The following is a 19630-nucleotide window of genomic DNA, read 5'->3' on the forward strand; positions in this document are numbered from 1 at the left end:
TCTTATTTTTCCTTTGACAGACAACAACATAATTCTTACTTTCTCGTATAAGTAGTATAAAGAAAATATAATAATTGTCAAAAACTTCAAAGGCGAGATTTTGACTAATTTCCACGTTTTAAATCTCCTTGAATTCGGGAGAAATTATTATTATTATTATTTTCCCCTTTTTGGAAAATATACATGTCTGTCCATCTGTCCGTGACAATGATAACTCATAAACGCTTTGAGTTAGAGAAATGAAATTTAGTATATGGTCTTTACATCAAATCTGTAGATTGCTATCAGATTTTGAGAAATTCCGTTCAAAGGAAATCTGTCTGTCTGGCTGTTCGAATAGAAGTTAACACGATAATTTCAAAATGATGAGAGCTATATAGATAAAATTCGGTACACATATTTGACATTTATAATGTGGGCACCTATCAAATTTAGAGTGAAATCCAATGAGGAATTGATCATTTGTTAATCTGTGCTTTCAAAAATATGCAAACGCAATAGGTCAAAAATGCAATAACTTAAATATACTAACTTTGACATGGAAGTTTCTGTCTGCAAGTGTAGTTTTGAGCCAAATTTTTGTTTCAATCAGTTTGGAAAAACTAGTCCAAAATACAAATTCGATTTTCGGATACTAATAACCACATACCAAGGATTAATCGCCAAAACACTCGCCAAGGAGGAAACGATAGATTCAGTAAAAATGCTAAATTTACGTCAAAGCATAGTATTTCGTATCTATTGTACGCCAGCTCCATGCAAGGCGTTTTCTGGGTTAAGATTTTCATTAGAAAGTATGCGAGAAAGTTTGGGAAGATCATCCCAGCTGCTTTTTTTAATTTTCTTGAATATGAAGTATAAAGAAAGTAATCGCCAAAAAATTTGAACTCGAGATTTTGATGAATCTTAACATTTAGGATTTCCCTGAGTTCGGGAAACACCTTTTAGCAATTATGCGTGTGAACACGATGGCACAAAAAGGCTTTGAAGAAGATGAAGAAATTTTATGTATAATCTTTACACCAATTTTATAAATTACTATCAAATTATGAACGATATTATCTTAGTTGAAATCTGTGTGTACGGCTGTTTGAATATATGTTAACACGATGTTATAAAATGTAAAAAGTTAGATAGATATAATTTAGTACACAGGTTTAGCTTTCAAATAGTAGATACTTATTAAATTTTGAACCAAATCTGTCAAAGGATTGCCGATTTGTACTTTCAAGTGCAGTGACTTAATCCGATGAAATTAGGTAACATCTTGTGAATACAACCAGAGTTTCATATCAGATTTGGTCGGTAAAAAGGTGTCTATATAGATTCGCAGTAAAAATGCTAGATTCGCGCCAAAGATCTACATTTCACAACTATCGTTCCCAGTAGCATGCAAAGTATTCACAGCCTTATCCTAGGTTCACAATTTTATGCAGGAGAAGGGGACGAGTTCTTTATTCTAGAGTATGCAAAATTGTTTTGGAATAACCTCTTCCACTGCTTTTTATTAGTAGTACACCAGTGATAGGGGCTTATAAGGAAATTAAAAATTCGGTGTTCTATAATCTCGAAATCCATCAATTTTACTGACATGGAACCAACCTAAAAAGGATTTGAATCTTAATTTTTGAAGTAAATTGAAAGAAAAAATGAATTAATATGGAAGAGAATTTTTGTATTATTTTAGCATTCATTCATATATATATATAAAAAACAGGCAACTAAGCAATCACCCTATTCTCCTAAATTATTTTATTCTAATTTTATTTTACCTTTATTTAATTACTTATTATTACTATAATAATAGTTATTATTTTTATTTAATTATTTATTTATTTATTATTTTTTCTTTAAGTAGCAATAATTAGCTTACAGATCCAACAGCTAATCAGGCAGTAAAATATTTAGGTTTAGATCATTTTTTTTTTAAACAAGGTTAAATTAAATCAGCTGTAAGGCTTCAGAGATTAAGGACCATCGAATCCAGGTGCTCCGCCAAAATAATCACCACGTCGTCGTCATTCATATATAAACTTAAGAAAGATGATTTTGCGGATAAACACTTGGAGGATATTTAAAAAAGTGATGCTCATTTAATGATCGACACTGATTTTTTTTTTCACTGACCACAATTTTTTTTTTTTTTTTTTCCTATTATCAAAAATATTATAGCGCACAAAATCTTACTATCATCGGAAATTTTATGTTTAATAAATGGACGTTCATCATATGAGTGTTTCATAATATTTTTCATATATTCCATATGAGTATGTTTTCTTTTAAATATTAAGTAATTATTAAAATATATTGATTTTTTACACAAATTATTTATTTATTGTTGTTATTAAGTTCTTTTTTGACAAGGCAGTTTGGTGTGTGTTTGGATTAAAAAAACAACTCGATTAAACTCCTGATATCGTACAATTATCAGTACAGATTCGATGTTTTCGAACTTAATGATTGAAAGAAAGGTCGATAGGTTTACAAATGGAAGTTTGAAAACGGTATTTTAATAACAACAAAATAACAATTATCAAATGTACATAAAAGGCAATTAATTTAAACTTTATCGCCAAAAATGGGTTACTTTATTCAGAAATGAAAATTTTCTTTGCCACTTATAAATTCTACAAAAAATAATTCTGTTATCAAGTCATTATCTTTAGAATTACCTTCCCATTTTTCTTCATTTGGGCATAGAACACTTAAAAAATGCAGGGCATTTACACACAATTATTTATTAGTTAGATAAAACAAACCACTTTAGCTGGACTAGGTAAACAAGGCAGTCAATTGACTGCGATATGTATCCTAATCTCCTCGGCAGTCGAAAGTTTTCGGCTCGCAAAACAAGACAGTAAACTACTTTTTTTTATCAACGTAAGGGGAAGGGCCCCGACAACACTTCACCGTTGGAAAAAAACAACAGCACCCCAAGTTGAACGACCTATTGGAAAAACAACCGAACCAGATGCATATGCAGCAGACGGGGACCAGACCCTGAATGTATATGTGTATAGGATTTTTTTTTTTCCATCAGACGATTTTTCGGAAGCATTCCTCCAATTTTCTTCTAGAAAATCTAGAAGTCCGCCATGATGATTTAGACGTGGATGAGACGTGGATTTAACCTTGACCCTTTAAGGAGCAGGTCCCACTGTCAGACGAAATTTCTTCCCGCTTCTAAACATCCCCCCTCCCTTTTCACGTACAGGAAATAGAAAAAGCTTCTCTGCAGGAGAAGGGGGGGGGGAGAGACCCCCGAGAATGCGGGTTCCTGGAATCGCTGGGACAAAGAGTTAGAAGTTTCCCCTGAGAAAGCAACCCGAAAGCCCCACACAGAACCAGTGAATGAGAAAGAAAAAGGGTCTTCCTTGAAGACCACCCCCGGCAGCATACCCTACACTCTAACTACATTCTTTGGACAAGGGGGGTCACAAAATTTCCCCTCAAACTGGACACGCAGTGGACACAAATAGAAGCTCTGTGGGGCGAGAGCTTTGCTAATTATATGTTCTTCAAATTCCTGAGCATTCAATAGTTCGAAACCTATTGATGCTTGTCTTCCTATTGATAAAGCACAGGTGTGCAACAAAAGCGACCCTCCAAGACAGACCATTCCTGAGATGCCTTAAAACCTCGTTCTAACTCAATCTTCTATTTGAACAAAAGCCAGATAACACCTTCTTTGTTACTTGGAAAGGTGACATGTCTTTTAGGTAGAGAATTATTTATTGGTGTTCTTATAGTATATGGTTGCTTACTCTTTCAAAGCAAACCGCCCTGTGCTTTTCAATCATTATAATATTCCCTTTAAAGAATGGAAAGTGGAAATCTGCCATTCAAAGCTAACCAAACTTTTGCATACAACTCACACCTGTGGAATTGTTTCGATGTGGTGTCTGTTTGCACAAATTTATCTTCATGTTGGCGCATATTTTTAAATAAAGTAACATTTTCAAATTTAAACTCAAATATTTTTAATATTGTAACTTCGTAGATATTAATGATGTTCATAATATCTACAAAACGACCTGAAACGAAATAGTAATTCCGATTTATAAGCAGATATATACCTTTCTACTCTTCACAAAAAGGGGAAGAAATGTTTTTCACAGTACGCTTACGTAAAATGAATACTACTAGTCAAAAATATTTCAAAAATTATTTACAGAATTTATTCAATTACTCACATTTGAACCAATTTATTTGCAAGAAATAATATATAAATCGTTTACTCATTAGTAATAGCATAGTATAGTTCGTCAACGGATTCTGAGACGACCACTTTTCGACGACCCCATCTCATTAAAGGGTGAGATCGGAACGATAAGCACGTTTCCTGTATAATCATCTTTAATGTTTATGTCTCAGTAAACCACGAGTCTTTATTGTTAAAGATAAACATCTCCTCCTTTCATCTTTCCTTTCACCCCTATTTTGACGAATTAAACCCATCCTAACGCATGCGCAAAAGCGCGGAGGGTTATAGAATCCGTTGCTGAACTATAGCTAATATATGAAATAAAACGAATAAATGTTTATTGGGCTGAATGTTTCAAAGGCTTTTTTAATTCCTATGACAATTTTTTTAGCATGAAGATCAAAGTCTTTAAGAATGTCTTCTCCTTTCTTTATGCACATTATATATAACCCACAGGTGTAATTTGATGCTTTGTTTAAATTCAAGCAAATATATTCTCTTTTGTACATTTGTCATTCCATTTTAATAATCTGAAAATAGAGAGATAAATATTGAAATTAATGCATATTGCTTTGGAGAACATTAAATTGCCTTTCAAATAATAAAAAACATTTTGCTAATGCGTTCTATTTCTGCGCGCATTTTTTCAAACTGAAATAAATAAACATTTATAGGTTTGTACTCAACCCAATATACGATGAAATCGCTAATCTTCCTTCCAATATTTGAAGACATATCTTGTAACTGGCACTGTCAGTGCTAATTTATAAAATTAAAAATTAAGAGACTTTATCAAGCTTGAATTCCCCCCCCCCTAACAATTTTTTACGTATTCCTGCATATCTTAATTGCTAACCAATACATCAAATGTGTATAAATAATTATTTTGCTTCCGTTGACAGTAATTCTGACTTCGCAATCATTTAAAAAAATAAGAGGGCATTTTTAATTATCTTATATTAAATCTCTTCACTTATATTTACATTCAAACATTTCTTTGTCACATTATTTAATTTAGCATTAAATCATTTAATAATAAAATGTCTTCATTTTCGTTTTTTTATATATATATTTTCAGTGCTATACAATAAAGACCATGTAACGAACTTGGATTTTACTTTTAATTAAAATTCTTGTTGTTTTTTTACTTGTTCAGTGAAAAGTTTGAATTATATTTGGTGAAAGAATGAACTAAAAACAGTTTTATCTTTCTTCAAATATAATGTTATAATAGGCTTTTAAAAATAAAAATATACTATTAATTTCTATAAGCTGTGAAAAAAAAACGTAGTTTCTAGAAATAACTAGAAATTTATTAAAAAAGTAATCAAAATCAATTTAAACAATACATTGCAATTTCGATTTTTATAATTTCTGTAGAAAACCACCCTTCTAGCCATCTTCTATTCAAACGAATACTTTTGTCATGGAAACAACGTTTCAAAGCAAAAAAAAAAAAAAAAAAAGAATAACATTGAAACATCAGAATTATTCAAAGAAATTAGACAAACCCCTAAAATATTCCTAAAATAGTCTGGATCATACAAAAAATGACGAAAGAGAAAAAAATACGAAATTAATAAATAATCTTAATATGAAGGCATTTCAAAAAGGAAATGGAAAATATAAAGAAATAAGGTTTTTATTTAAGGAATCACTTAAATAAAATAAAAATAATTTTTTTCTTAGAATTCATAACATTCACCAGAATATTCTATAAAATCCTCGTATTTAAATCATAAATTGAAAAAGAACATAAAATTGTTATCTCATATTTTTTCTAGCAACATCACTTATTATTGAAAAATATATGTATATCTAAAGGTGTGAGATATTTCAAAAAGAAAAGTAAAAAAAAAAAAAACTATTTCCTAATTACATGCATCATAGTGATGATTATTAAACAATTGTCGTTTTTATATTTAAAAAATTGTTATTATTAAAATTATAATTGATATCAATAATTTCTGGAAAGATTTTCCGTACCAAAAATTTTAACATTAAATAATATATATAATCCAAAGCAACAATAAAATAACGGTTGGGAATAGCAGAAATGATTAATAGTTTCGAATTATAGGTTTCGCGCCAAAATTTCCCGCCAAGTGAATAGAGAATAAAACCATTTTGTGACAATAAAAGTATGAAAGAGACATGAACATATTTAAATATTAAGTTTTCAAAAGAAATGTGCTTAAAATCGTGAAAAAAAAATAGAAACAATTTCGAAAGAGCGTTATATTAATTCTCATTTTGTATCTTTTCTTTGTTCTCTTGAATCCATCACAGATAACCAGAGCTTCTTTCTCCCCTCTCCGTTTTCCCGTTCCCTCTCCGACATCCCGAGCTGTCAATCAAATGACTGCCATTGCCTTGCGGCTTCTATGGCACGCCTTCTATATGGGTTTCATCCAATCAGAGGAAGTCACGTGACTGGCGCACCCGCTGACGCACGGCTTTTGTGTCGTGGGGTATATTTTCAACATTTTCGAGCCAAATCATTCTGGCGCTGTGCTTGGTCGGTGAAGGTTGTCGATGGTGCGAGTAGCTAGTTCCGTTTGTGCGTTTTAACGTGAAGCAGATATACACTTTTAGTATTTTATTTTTGTAACTCTTTCCGTTTTAAACTTCTGTGATGAAAACAAGTCTGCTTGATATGGATCGTAACAGCAGAGTTATTGAAGATTCAAAGATAATGGATGTAGCATATAATATTCAAACTCTTCTATCCAGCCTAAATGATGCTGATAATGTGAGCACTATGAGTGTCTACGAAGGGGACCATCGAAGTAAAAAAAGCCAAAACACAACAGAATGTGTGCCCGTCCCCAGCTCCGAACATGTTGCAGAAATAGTTGGAAGACAAGGTAAGAAGAGAGATCAGTTTTCTTTTTTTTTTTCCCCATCTTCTAAAACTTGTTTCTTTGTTCTCTTGAGCGGTGCAAACTATTCTTTGTTTGGATTGACATCCGGTGTATACACGTTTTCGGTTTTTGCAGTTTTATGCAATGCAGTTAATAAATTATAAACTCTGCACTATGTAATAATGGGGCAGTAACACTTTATAATTCCATCAGAAGTAGTGGCGCCACAGTTATTGATTTTATGTCTCGATGTAGATGTGGTGTCCGGTGGGTCCTTTTATAAACTTCTATTTCGCTTGTATCTGCGCGTTGTTTCTATGTGTACGATGTTAAAAAGTTTATGCTTTTTATATAATTAAATAATAATTACTTTAACCGAAAGCAGCTATTCTGTAATAAAAGTTTTTACTTTTTATGTGCGCATATATCGTATTTTCTGTATTCGTAATATAAAAATAATGAATATGGCTTTATAAACGTATATCGTATAAATGTAAGCGTTTATGTGAATCTTGCTTTCATATTGCATGTGTTAATGCTAATATTTTTTGACTTGTTTCGTTGTATTTTATATTTCGACTATTTCATTATGCATTATATTAATTTACGTTGTCTTCAGAATAAAAGTTTGTAAATTTGTTTTGTGTGTAATATGTATGCATATAGTGAAATTCAATTTTTTAAGAACTCTGACGTGTTTAATGCTGTAAATTTTTTAATTGTAGTTCTCTATTTGAAATTTCTGACTACGCTTTTCATTGCTCATTTGGAAAACTTGTTAAAAAGTACCTTGAAATTATTGCCGAATTTGATATGAAGCTAAACTATATGTATATATGCTGACTTGAAAAGCAGCATGCCGGCGAAAAAGTAAATTTGAATTTGGCCTTTTGAGTGTTCTGTATCTGAAATGAGTAGCGAACGCAAAGAGCCATTTAAAGCCAATGCCTGAACTTCAGAAAACTTAGTTTTAGAAAACTTATTGCTTTCTTATGTTTACGAATATTAAAATTTCGACGATTCAGACTCTCATGATATACATTATAACGGAAATTATGAAATATTTTGTTTATGTCTCGATGTATTGAAAAAGTATTATCTGAAAGTATTATCCCTTAGACTATCATGCATGTGTTCTAATTGAAATTTCTTAGTGAGTAAGATATTTTAGTGTATTAACTTCTTAAAAACCCGGTGTTGTAAGAAGAAACGATTTAAATTTTACTATCTATGCCAGTTGTAGAATTTTAATATTTTTTGATAATTTATTATGCACAAAATAGTATAGAACATATTTTCGCTTATTTCTCTTGAAATAAGCGAAAAATGCAAATAAAAGATAACCAAAACTTTGAAATCAGAAATGTTATTAAACGCATGTTTCATTCTTCTATTTTAGCTAAAGTTTAAATAATTGCATGTTTTTCTAACTGAAGAATTTTAATACTTTTGACTGAACAAGGATTTTTTTTTGAAAAGTGACTTATACGTTAACTTACTGATAGAATTAATTCTATGCATCTTATTCGATTCTCTGGCATTTCGTCAGATAACGCAAACTTCAACTAAGGAATACTGGCATCGAACCAAGCAATCGAATAAAAACTTTTTATATAGGGAATAAAGATTGCAACCTAGTACTATTTTTTTTAACGTTATCGCTTTAATGATGTTAATCTTAATATTTTTAAACTCGCATTTTGTGAAAAATTCCCGACTTGTTCGTGAGATAAGACGGTGAGAAGAAATAGCTCAGAGGTTGAAATCGAAACTAAACTTTTAACCGCAGTACTGTACTTGCTGTCATTACAAATGGCTGTTTGGCAGACACTTATATGAATACACAAACGTGAATTGTGTAGGATGTTTTGTGCCCGGGAACGGGAACACAGCCTGCATCGCGGGAGAACGCGTCATTTACAGTGTAACATTTCCTATTTGTTTTTAAGTGCAAATTATTGTTTAAAGCGAGGATAGAATTATCTTGTAATTTAAACCAGTGAATATCGTAATTGAAAATGAGAATTGATATACGAAATGGATTATCATTACGTATATTAATACGCAATATCGGTGATTTCCAACTGTGTAGGTTGAAAAAAAAACCCCAAGTATTCTATTGGTTTCTTGTACTATCCACTTTAAAGGAAGGAGTTTTATTTTTTGAAAATTTAAGTAAAATATTTACAATAAGAGCAAATTCGTTTAATTAATTAATCGTTAAAATTATCTCATTAATTTTTGCCGCAATTAAAAGTTCAAAAAAATGGATTATATTAAAATGTATAATTTCAAAATCCTGATAATTTAATAGTATTGTGATTGCTGATTCAAAATTGCTAGATTTGCCATAGAAATTCTTAGTGTAAAATATTATGTATAGATGAGATACAATCTGTCAAAATTAATGAATCCTCTTTTTCATGCCATTATGTAGCAAGTTACAGTTTGCAAATTGCATTTAATATCATAAGCCTTACTTTAAAAATATGAAAGGATTATTATTAAATCATTACATGCTAATAATTGAAAATCACTTTAAAAATAAATTGAAAATTCTTTCAAGCCATAGTTCTTGATCATTGGTGAAGATGGAATAAATTAATTAGTTGTGTTTAAAATGTTTTTTTTAAAATAGTACAGATGTCTTAGGATGTTTAGAATTAGTTTTATCAGATACCCATGTCTCTGTTTTGTTCAAGACTAGCTGAATTTATTTCCTTTTAATTAAGATTGTTCATGTTGATTAATCAACTTCAGGTATCTTGAGTTTACTTGCATTAGTTCTTAGGCCATTTAACATTTAGGAAAGTAATTGACTGAATTTTATGATGCAATATTAATGTATTTACTTCAGTTATTTTAATTTCCATTATAAACTATTTCTTACTTATTGCCCTTGATGTATTACACTCTAAAAGTACTTTATAAAATAGCATTTACTTAATGGCCTGTTAAACAGTTATTTATTGAATGTATTGCTTTTCAGGTTGTAAGATAAAAGCTCTTCGGGCCAAAACAAATACTTATATTAAAACTCCTGTCCGAGGAGAAGAACCTGTATTTGTTGTTACTGGAAGGAAAGAAGATGTTGCTTCTGCTAAGAGAGAAATACTCTCTGCTGCTGATCATTTCAGTGCTATCAGAGCTCAACGAAAAAACAACCTTAATGGAACGCTTGTACCAGGTCCCAACTCTATCATTCCAGGTCAGACGACAATCCAAGTCCGAGTTCCATATCGTGTTGTAGGATTGGTAGTAGGCCCTAAAGGTGCAACTATAAAACGAATTCAACAAACAACTAACACATATATTGTGACCCCTAGCAGAGAGAAGGAGCCCATTTTTGATGTTACAGGTTTACCTGAGAATGTTGAAAATGCCCGCAAAGAAATTGAAGCACATATTGCCATGCGAACTGGTGGATCTGTCGAGGATGGCATTGAGGATTACAATTCAAACCCATTCGAGTTCACAAATAACCTCAATGCTCTGACCACTAGTTCTTTCTTCAAAGGAGATGCCACCAACAACTACATTTGCCAATTTCGTGATAGCAATAATGTTCTGGACCTCCACAATGTGGATAACTTATTCACCAGTTTCAGTGGATCCTCTAGTCGTAATGTCAAGCAGAACAACTATTTCAATACAATTGGTGGCTTTGGAGGTTTTGGCAGGTTCGATAATGAGGATATTGCAGATTCGCCAAGTTATGATACTCCAGGTGCTTCTCTTAGTGCCTCATCATGGCCAGATTTTCCACACACGGTGACCGAGAATGGAATGTCCATGTTTGGCTCGGCATCTATGAGTGCCAGCAGCTTGTCTGATTTGTCTCGTAGCAACAGCCTTACTGGCCCTATTGGCGAAAATGCCTTTGGAGAACAGCATCCTCCTGCCAGAAGGATACACAGCGAGCCAGTAACAATTACGGAAGTTTCCGACTTGATTGGAAGTATAAGCCTAGGCCTGGGCACATCTCTTGCCATAACTCCATACGCTAGCACTGCGCCATCAAGTTTAATGTCCGGAGGATTCAATGCCGCTGTATCCAAATGCACAAGCAGTTCATCGAGCAGTCCCATCGAATCTTTGGCCCCTGGTAAAAAGCCTTCACGTGATTGTCAGGTTTGCTACGAGAGTGAAATTGTTGCCGCCCTTGTTCCCTGCGGCCACAATTTGTTCTGCATGGAATGTGCGCAACGCATTGCTGATGACAAAAACATGTCGTGTCCCTTTTGTTACCAACCTGTTGAGTCAACCTTGCGCCTCCGTAACGGCTACTAAAAACTCGGATTGGCAGCTTCTCCACCTATATCAAGACCTGGCTGGTGCCAGAGCCAAACAATTTTTGCATTATCATCTTTTTTAATTTGTTTATATAACAATTCACTTTGTGTGTGAATGTCTCCATACCCATTTGTCATATTATCCGACTGCCCCCTCCCTTCATCAATTCCAGATATATATCTATTCTGAACTGAGTGATGTTAACTTATGAGTAGAATTAAGAGCTGTGTATTTTGCTGCATCACAATCTAAATATATAATGGAGTATTAAAGTAATTATATAAAGATTATATTCTTTGATGTCTAATTTGTATTTAAGAAACTTTAAATGCAACTACTTATTCAGGTGTATATTTAAACATATGGACATTTTTAAATATGTAGTTTTTAATTGTCATGTGAATGTAATATTTGCACATAAAAAATAATTCAGTTGCCATTTGAAAATATCTTTAGACCTGGAGCTTGTGTTTCGGGAATATTTTATTCTTAAGAATTTTATATAGTCAGTTAATCACCTCTCCTTGTGGCTGCATAAGTAAGTCTTGTGATGTGACAGTTAAACTTTCTGTGCAGCCAGGGAACTGACAAAGCACAAGTTGAAATAATTACTCTATTTTTAATATGATTTAGTATTCCTATTTTAATGTTTATGTGGTTTCTGTATATGTAGACAGATTTTAATTATAGCATTGTTTTATTTTGGTGGCCTCCCCAGGCTCGCCCCAAGAACTTATATTTGTCTATTTTTCTGCTGTAAGTTTTAGTAAGTATGAAAAAAGATATATTTTTCATTGTAGTCTTCCAGACTTCAATTTTATTTTTCAGATGTTGCTTTTATGATATGTTTTCTTTTTGTTATTAAAAAAATTCTACACACTTATGTTATTTTATTTGTTAAGAATAATTAGCTTTATTTATTCTTAAAAGAAAAGTGTGTAAAAAGTAATTTGTGATTATTGTTAAGCTGTCTTGTATTGTGCGCAATAAGAATGTAGACGAATTTTTAGAGCCTTTTTTATAACAAAAAGCTCTGTACTTATGCAATTTTTAACTTACATCAATCTGCATAACTTGGTGCATTTATGGAAATAGTCTGCAGTGTTTGAGGTATTGATAGGGTGGCGCTGGCTGTATACATATTAATAGCACTTGTGCTTACAATTTGGGCTATAGACTTGATGGACTTGCCAATGTTAGAGACCAGTCTAGTGTTTTCGTCTGAAGAGACGCACCAAGTTTGTAACTGCTCACAATTTTACAATATCAGTATTGCTACTATTTGTAAACAGTGCTAATATGATGTTGCCTTATCAGGGACATGCTGTGTATACGCCATTAGTTGTGTAGCTACTGTATCGTTTAAAGAATTTCTTTTCCTTGTATATTAGTCTTGATGTAGTGTTGTAACTGATTTTTATGTGTTTTTAATGTTATATATATAGCTGAGATGTGCGAGTGTCAAAAATTAAGAAGATTATAAAAAGTTTGCTTGATTAGGTCTATGTAAAATGAATCAAAAGTGTAAAAAGTACTCTAATTAAGATTTTATTTCTTGTTTAGCTATTTGGAAATGACAAATAATATATTGTGATTAAGCTATAAAAGCATTTCATTGTTCCAAAAGAATATGGATTTTAAGAATCGCACTTGGGACCATTCATGAAAACTTCGACTTTATAGGAGAGATTCCATCTTGCCCTTCACAGGTATCTCACCTAATGCTATTATATATGTGCCAACTATAAAGATGGAAACTCCTGGCTGTTGAATCGATTTATAATTTAAAAATGCTTTTTTTAACTATAAATTTTAATTAGAATTTTTAAGTTTAGATTTTTTACTTTTTTATATATTTAATAAAAGTATAATTTTTATTGAGTTGTGAGAAGAATCTTAATGTTATTACCTTTTATATATAGATATCTGACGAATTATCATGATGTGTATCTTTCTGTTGTATATTTGAGATTATATGAATTTTGAATTGGAGTAGTTTTTTTCCTCTGTCCTGATTTTGCATGATGGAAGCACCCCAACTTGAAAGAGATTTTTTTTTCTTTTTACTTAAATATTACTCGAATCATGTGGCAGCATGTATGTATCAATTAAACTTTATTGGGAACACACAAATTCACCCAGTGGATGCAAAGCCACGAAAATTGCAAATACGGTTGGGTTCATGTCAACCTTTTAAGTATTCCATACATCATGAAATTTTATTGATGAGCTTAAATCTTCAACAGAACTTAAACAGGTTGCTAAAACCTTACTGTGGAGCTGCGTTCTTAACGAATGACAGTAATGCATTTACTGACGTGTAATCAGCAATAAAGTTATAATTTAGAGCAATAAGTTTTAAAAAAAAAGCAAATGCTAATACATATCCTGTTCTCCATAGCTCTCACTTGACAAAATTTATAATTATTGTTGATTAATTCTGATAGACAAAAATTTTAAGTCAAAAAAGTATTCTGCCAAATTTTAAAATTATTAATTGGCTGTTAAAAATTTATTGAAAAAAGATGATTACTTTTAAATGAAATTATATGGATGAGAAATTAGCTTTGTAAATAAATGGAATAATTTTAATTCTGTATAAAACAGTATTTCAGTACGTGCTGTGATAATGAATACTAAAGTTTTGTTCCTTTATAATTTATAAATACATATATTATATGTTCGTAAATGATTTTTCAAGTTTATCGGGTGTATTATGTTTGCTTGATTTCTTATTTAATGTTTATGTTGTGTTTTTTAAGGTTTATTAGTATAAAAGAATTTATCTGTAATATATATATCTATGAAAGTAAAAGCGGCGCCCATATAGATCCAGAGCCGCATTAATTTGTAAAGTTTAAATATTTAAAAGTCATTATGGATATAAATTGTATTTAAGTAAATGAGATATTGTATCAAGACTTTTAAGGTTGTGTGTATAGGAAATAGGTGCTTCTAAATTTATTTGTATAAATGATGTTGATTTTGATTTACCTGATTCTTTGTCACTCGCACATCGTCGTTTTAAATGTGTTGCATCATAAACACCATTTACAAAGTAAAAGGATTTTTATCTGTAAGATGGATGTTACTATGTATTCTGGAAATATGAGGCTTCTATTTAAGAGGAGAAATTTCATTTTGCACGACTCTCTTCTCTGCTCAAAAGTATTTCATATGTAACTTGAGAGGGTTGTCCATCTGTTCTGTACTATCTAATTTTTGTAGTGTTGTGTACAAGGCCAACATCCACATTTTTCATTATGTACCAAGGTTCCATGCTCTAAAGTAATTAATTCCCTGCATATATATTTTATTATTCAAGTTTTTAAATATATTGTGAACAAATCTATTTTGGATTTTCTGGAATTACCCACTTTTCTGCGCATTCGACACAATGGACGAAGTGTGCTTGCGCATGTGATTTTATGTACTTAAATGTTACATTATTTTTTCTTTTTCACATTTGCTAATATAATTTTTATTTTTGACATTTTCAAAGTGTTTCAATAGTAATAAAAGTTAAATGGAAAAGTTTATAATGTAAGATGTGGTTTTGTTCACGTTATTTAGTTATTTGGGATATATTTTATATAAATATATATCTATTTTGCCAAAGACTATACAGTGTTTTGAGTAAAATCCAATATCGACCATTTATAGTAAATGCCAGTTTTTATGAATTGTATTTCAATATCTTAAAACTTTCAATTAAAAATACTAAATATTTTAAGATGTCTTAATTAGTATTTTTGCACTTTAACTAGACATACCACATTTTAGCAATAACAAGCATAATACATAAACAGCATTGTTACAGAACTAGTTTATAAAATAAAATGTATCATAAATATCAATAAATACTTTATTCCTATATGATATGATTTGGCAGTTGTCTGTGTTGGTTTTTATCATTCAAATGCCAGAAATAGGTAGTATAGCTTATTCAACTATTTATAGCTAAGGTATTGGCTTTTTCATGAGGATTGCCCCCATATGTGGTAGCACAAACGGCAATTGCCAATGTCCTAGTATATAGGCAGGTTAACTAAGCCTAAATCCCGTTACCATACTTCCCCCCTCTGTTAATGAAAGTTGGCAATAGATAGTAGACAAGCAGAATTTCCAACATTCAATTTGAAAGAACATGTTCAAATATATAATTGAATTTATTGGCATTTACCTATCATAAAAAAGATATGGTATTGTGGTATGTGTTTTATAAAACATTTACACATAAGTTAAGCTTGCTGAAAAAGTGCTGGCTAAGAAAATACTGAAAATTTGATTATAATTTTTCGACTATAGAAAACAATTTTTTAAAAAGTAAGAATGGGAAAAGTAAATTGCGCTTTATAGAACTCTCGTTTTTGACAACTTCTTATTATTTATGGTAAAAAAAAATTAATATTTTAATAATTTAAGTTTTAAATTGAATGTTATAGATTCACGACATTTTGCATCAGTGATTTATGAAATGTGTGAACAGAATAACAGCGGAATATAGATTATTGCTATTAGAAAATTAAAATAACCTAGCAGATATTAATTGACAGTGTAAAAATTATAATAACCACATTTGATTGCTCCAAATTTGCTACAACATAATAAGCATTGCAAAAGCACGCGTTCAAAGAGATACAAATGGGATGAGTATTTTCAAACGAATGGTTTGTGTTGGAGTTGTCGACAGTTATTTCCAACTTGAAATCAAAGAAGTCATTTCTTCCATCCTCCAAGTTTGAAAAGCATTTCTTAAAGGTTTGTTCTGATAGAATTTTCACAAATGGCTTTCAGGAAATGAATGCAAAAAAAAAAACGGCACCTACCAACTTGAAAAGAAATAAACCATCTCATTTTGATTGTAAACTGATGCATGATTATTTTTCAGTTCTGAAATTCTTTGCTCATCCGAGAGTTGCTATTGGGATTGTAAACTGATGCATGATTATTTTTCAGTTCTGAAATTCTTTGCTCATCCGAGAGTTGCTATTGGAATACAACTTTTAATATGTGTAATAATCGGAAACAAAAAAAAATTATCGCATTATAAGTATAAGTAAAAGCAATTATTGATCAAAATTGTGACTTAAGCTTAAAATTAAAAGCTAGTTTTGAAGGCATATTTGCTCCAAGAAAAATGAAACAAAGGACAATTCTTATTTAATAATTCTTTACTCAATAAATTGGGTAGAAGCATTGATCTTATTTATTCTTAGTTGTGCAATGAATTCTTTTAAATGAAAAAAAGACATTGTAAAATACTTGGTGTTTTTACTTGTATGGGTTTCTTGAAATTAACGGGAGCTTAATTTTGAATCAATTACCTTGTATGCATGTTTTTTACAATTAGGAAAAAAAAAAAAAAAATGAGAGTTGCTGCTGGTACTGAAATCAATCACAAGAATAAGAAATTTTTTTTAGCTTTCGGTGGATATTGAGTTGGAAAACTAGGATGATTTTTTAAAGAGCAGGATTTATATTTAAATTTCTACAAAGATGTTCAGAAGAAACAAGGCTCAATGTTCGACCATGTTTTTTTTTTATACTCAACTGAATAAAATATGAATTAAAATGTATATTGACTGGATATTACTATTTTAAGAGCTTAAATGCGGTTTTGAGTTAATGATATATAATTTACTAATGCAGATAATTTTTATTTTCGTACCATTTTAATTTTCAGAATAATAAAATTGACAATCTACACTAATTTTTTAATACTGTCAAAATGATATTTTAAAATACAGCCGAAAAATAATCGAATGTAGGCATTGATTATTTAAATGGCCATAATTATTGGTTATTCTATTTTATCACTATTTAAAGCGATATGATTAAACAACAAACCTCAGCATGATTGGAATAACCGCTTAGTTAGCTTATTATTCAACGGTCATAGTGACATGTATTTCGATCAGAGAAATAAATATCTTAATTTTTTTTTTTTTTAATCAGAAAAATTTGATTTGAAGTTGAATGGTGTCCTTTTTTTGGTTGTTGTCCGAAATTGTAAGGACCAGCCCAAAATAATACAGGTTCTAAACAGACCATTAATATAAATTAATTAAAAGGAATGTAAATTTTGTACTGAAAAATTAGTCTCCTTTATACAGTAAGAACCTTACCTTCATCCCTTTGGTCAAAAGAGTGATCTTTGACCAAATTCGAATTTGCATCTAATAATCAACTACAGGGGGAAAAACTAAGCAAGCTTGGTATCCTTAAAAAATTGTTCTCGAAAAAGATACAATAAAAATGGAACAAACAGAAAAATTAAAGTTATTTCCTTCTCTCCAAATGGTTAATTAAACCAGTATTTAAATAAAAGAAAGAAAGAAAAGAAGTTTTTGAAATTTACGCTGTGGCTTCCGTTTCAAAGCAATACGAGGTCTATTTCGGGTCGGACCTCAGAACTTTGAACCATGGTTGCAATAAATGGCGAAGATTGGAATAGTGAAAGTGAGTAATTATTCTTATCTGTAAAAAAACATCTCCAATCTTTGAATCTAAATCACTTTTGATCAACAGTAACAGAATAATTCTTGATATGATTAATTTTTTAGACCAATCAATCTCTTAACATCAAAATTATCTTTTATTCAGTTAGACGATATATTTTGTTTTTATCCATTTAAGAGATAATATAAGGCATTTTGGATTAATTGTTCCACGTAATATTTCTTTTCAATAATAATGTCTGAAATTTAATATTAATTTATTTTGATGTATGTATTTAATTTGCCAAAAAAAAAAAAATCGTTTTATAAAACTCTATGAGGACTATTGTAGATACATCTTCTAATTTTGAGTCTTAATCTGAATGGTGAGGATGACACCAAAACTGTCACCCCACTCCTCGAATCTCGCATCATAATACAATTCATTTAATGGAACGGACTGCATTTTAAATGACAATACCAGAAATACATTTACTGTCCAATTGTGGTGATATCTTCTTTCAAGCTAGCCTGATTCTTCAGTAATGAAAATGCTGTGGAGACTTAGAGATTAGATGGTCACTATTTTGAGACCCAATTCCAGCAAAAGATGAGTTGCGGAGATATTTTTTTGCTATATTCATTGGTATCTTACCACTGGTAGGATGTGAAAATTTGTTGGTTAGGCTTGTTAAAATTTCAAGGGACTTCAAAAATAGACCTTTATTAACAAATTATTTCAGGTTAAGAATTATTAAGATCATTTTGTTAAGCAGAGAAAGAGAATGGGGGACATCAGAATTTTAAACATTTTGCAAAGGGAAATAAATCTTGCGTAGATGCTCTAAAGGTCCCTTGATTTCATCTTCCTAAATATAGAGAAACGTGATAAATGTTTTGGACGCAGAGCTTGAACTCTGGTTCTACATCTCTGAGACTTGATTGTTATTTTATGGATGTCCTGAAATTAGAGCATTATATATATGTAAGCTTATTTTATGTGAAGCAGAATGCAGTTTCGAAGACAGTGAAGAGGCTTTCCTTTTCTTGACGACGTTTTATTTCATATAGGAGAATCAGGCATTATGTACAAGCGATGAGCACACACACAACACAGAAAGGAATGAGGAAAAAGCTCTTGAACATTTTATCCTTGGGTCTTGCATAACCTGAGATTTTGATAGGGAAAATATTTCTTTACAGTGCTAATATATTATTAAGATTTCGATAGGGATTTTTGCTACACGCGTCGACGAGGTAAGGAAAAACACAGGGATCTTTTAAAAAGAATGTGCTTATTGGACATTTTTCTATCCCTTCTCGCGGAGCGCGGGAATGTAAGGATTTTAGCCGATTCAGCAATTTTACAAAGCTACTCTTGAATTAATTAAGTGGAACTGGATAACGAAATAAGAGAACATTTTTAGAATGAAGTTACTATGGCTAAATTAAGATAAAATCTTGGAAATTAATTAAATTGAAATTAGAATTAAAATATCATTATATATATAATATTTCCTTCTATATTTTGATTCCGCTGGTGTGAAGAGATCATCAAGACTTGAATGTTGTTTATGTTTACCTTTGAGAAGGGGAAAAAATAAGTAAAACGACGAAAAAGAAAATCTATATATCAGCTATCTATATATATATTCAGCTATTCACATAAATTTAGATTCCTTATGTATAATATAAGGATAATACTATGAATACATATATTTATTCTTTTGGTAATGCTGAAACCAAGCGATTTCACACTCAGTGACCGACAGGAATACAAATAAATGCACCAAAACACTACTTTGGATTGATTAAAAATAGCGAGGGTA

At 31.0% G+C, this 19630-nt stretch overlaps 1 protein-coding gene across 1 annotated transcript; it reads left to right on the plus strand.

The window, feature by feature from the left end:
- Positions 1-6711: 6711 nt before the first annotated feature.
- Positions 6712-16889, plus strand: LOC129968676 (RNA-binding protein MEX3B-like). The gene is made up of 2 exons (XM_056082808.1): positions 6712-7071; positions 10058-16889. Exons 1-2 carry the CDS (start codon positions 6840-6842, stop codon positions 11356-11358), a joined length of 1533 nt encoding a protein of 510 aa, XP_055938783.1. The 5' UTR covers positions 6712-6839; the 3' UTR covers positions 11359-16889.
- The last annotated feature ends 2741 nt before the right edge of the window (positions 16890-19630 follow it).

Source organism: Argiope bruennichi, chromosome 5, assembly GCF_947563725.1.
Source record: "Argiope bruennichi chromosome 5, qqArgBrue1.1, whole genome shotgun sequence".
Taxonomy (NCBI): Eukaryota; Metazoa; Arthropoda; class Arachnida; order Araneae; family Araneidae; genus Argiope; species Argiope bruennichi.

What these genes read in the sequence shown, in the direction of transcription:
- LOC129968676 (XM_056082808.1), top strand. Translation starts at nt 6,840, where the DNA reads ATGAAAACAAGTCTGCTTGATATGGATCGTAACAGCAGAGTTATTGAA. An exon ending in AGAAATAGTTGGAAGACAAG is followed by an intron (nt 7,072 to 10,057) that starts GTAAGAAGAGAG and finishes ATTGCTTTTCAG; the next exon opens with GTTGTAAGATAAAAGCTCTT.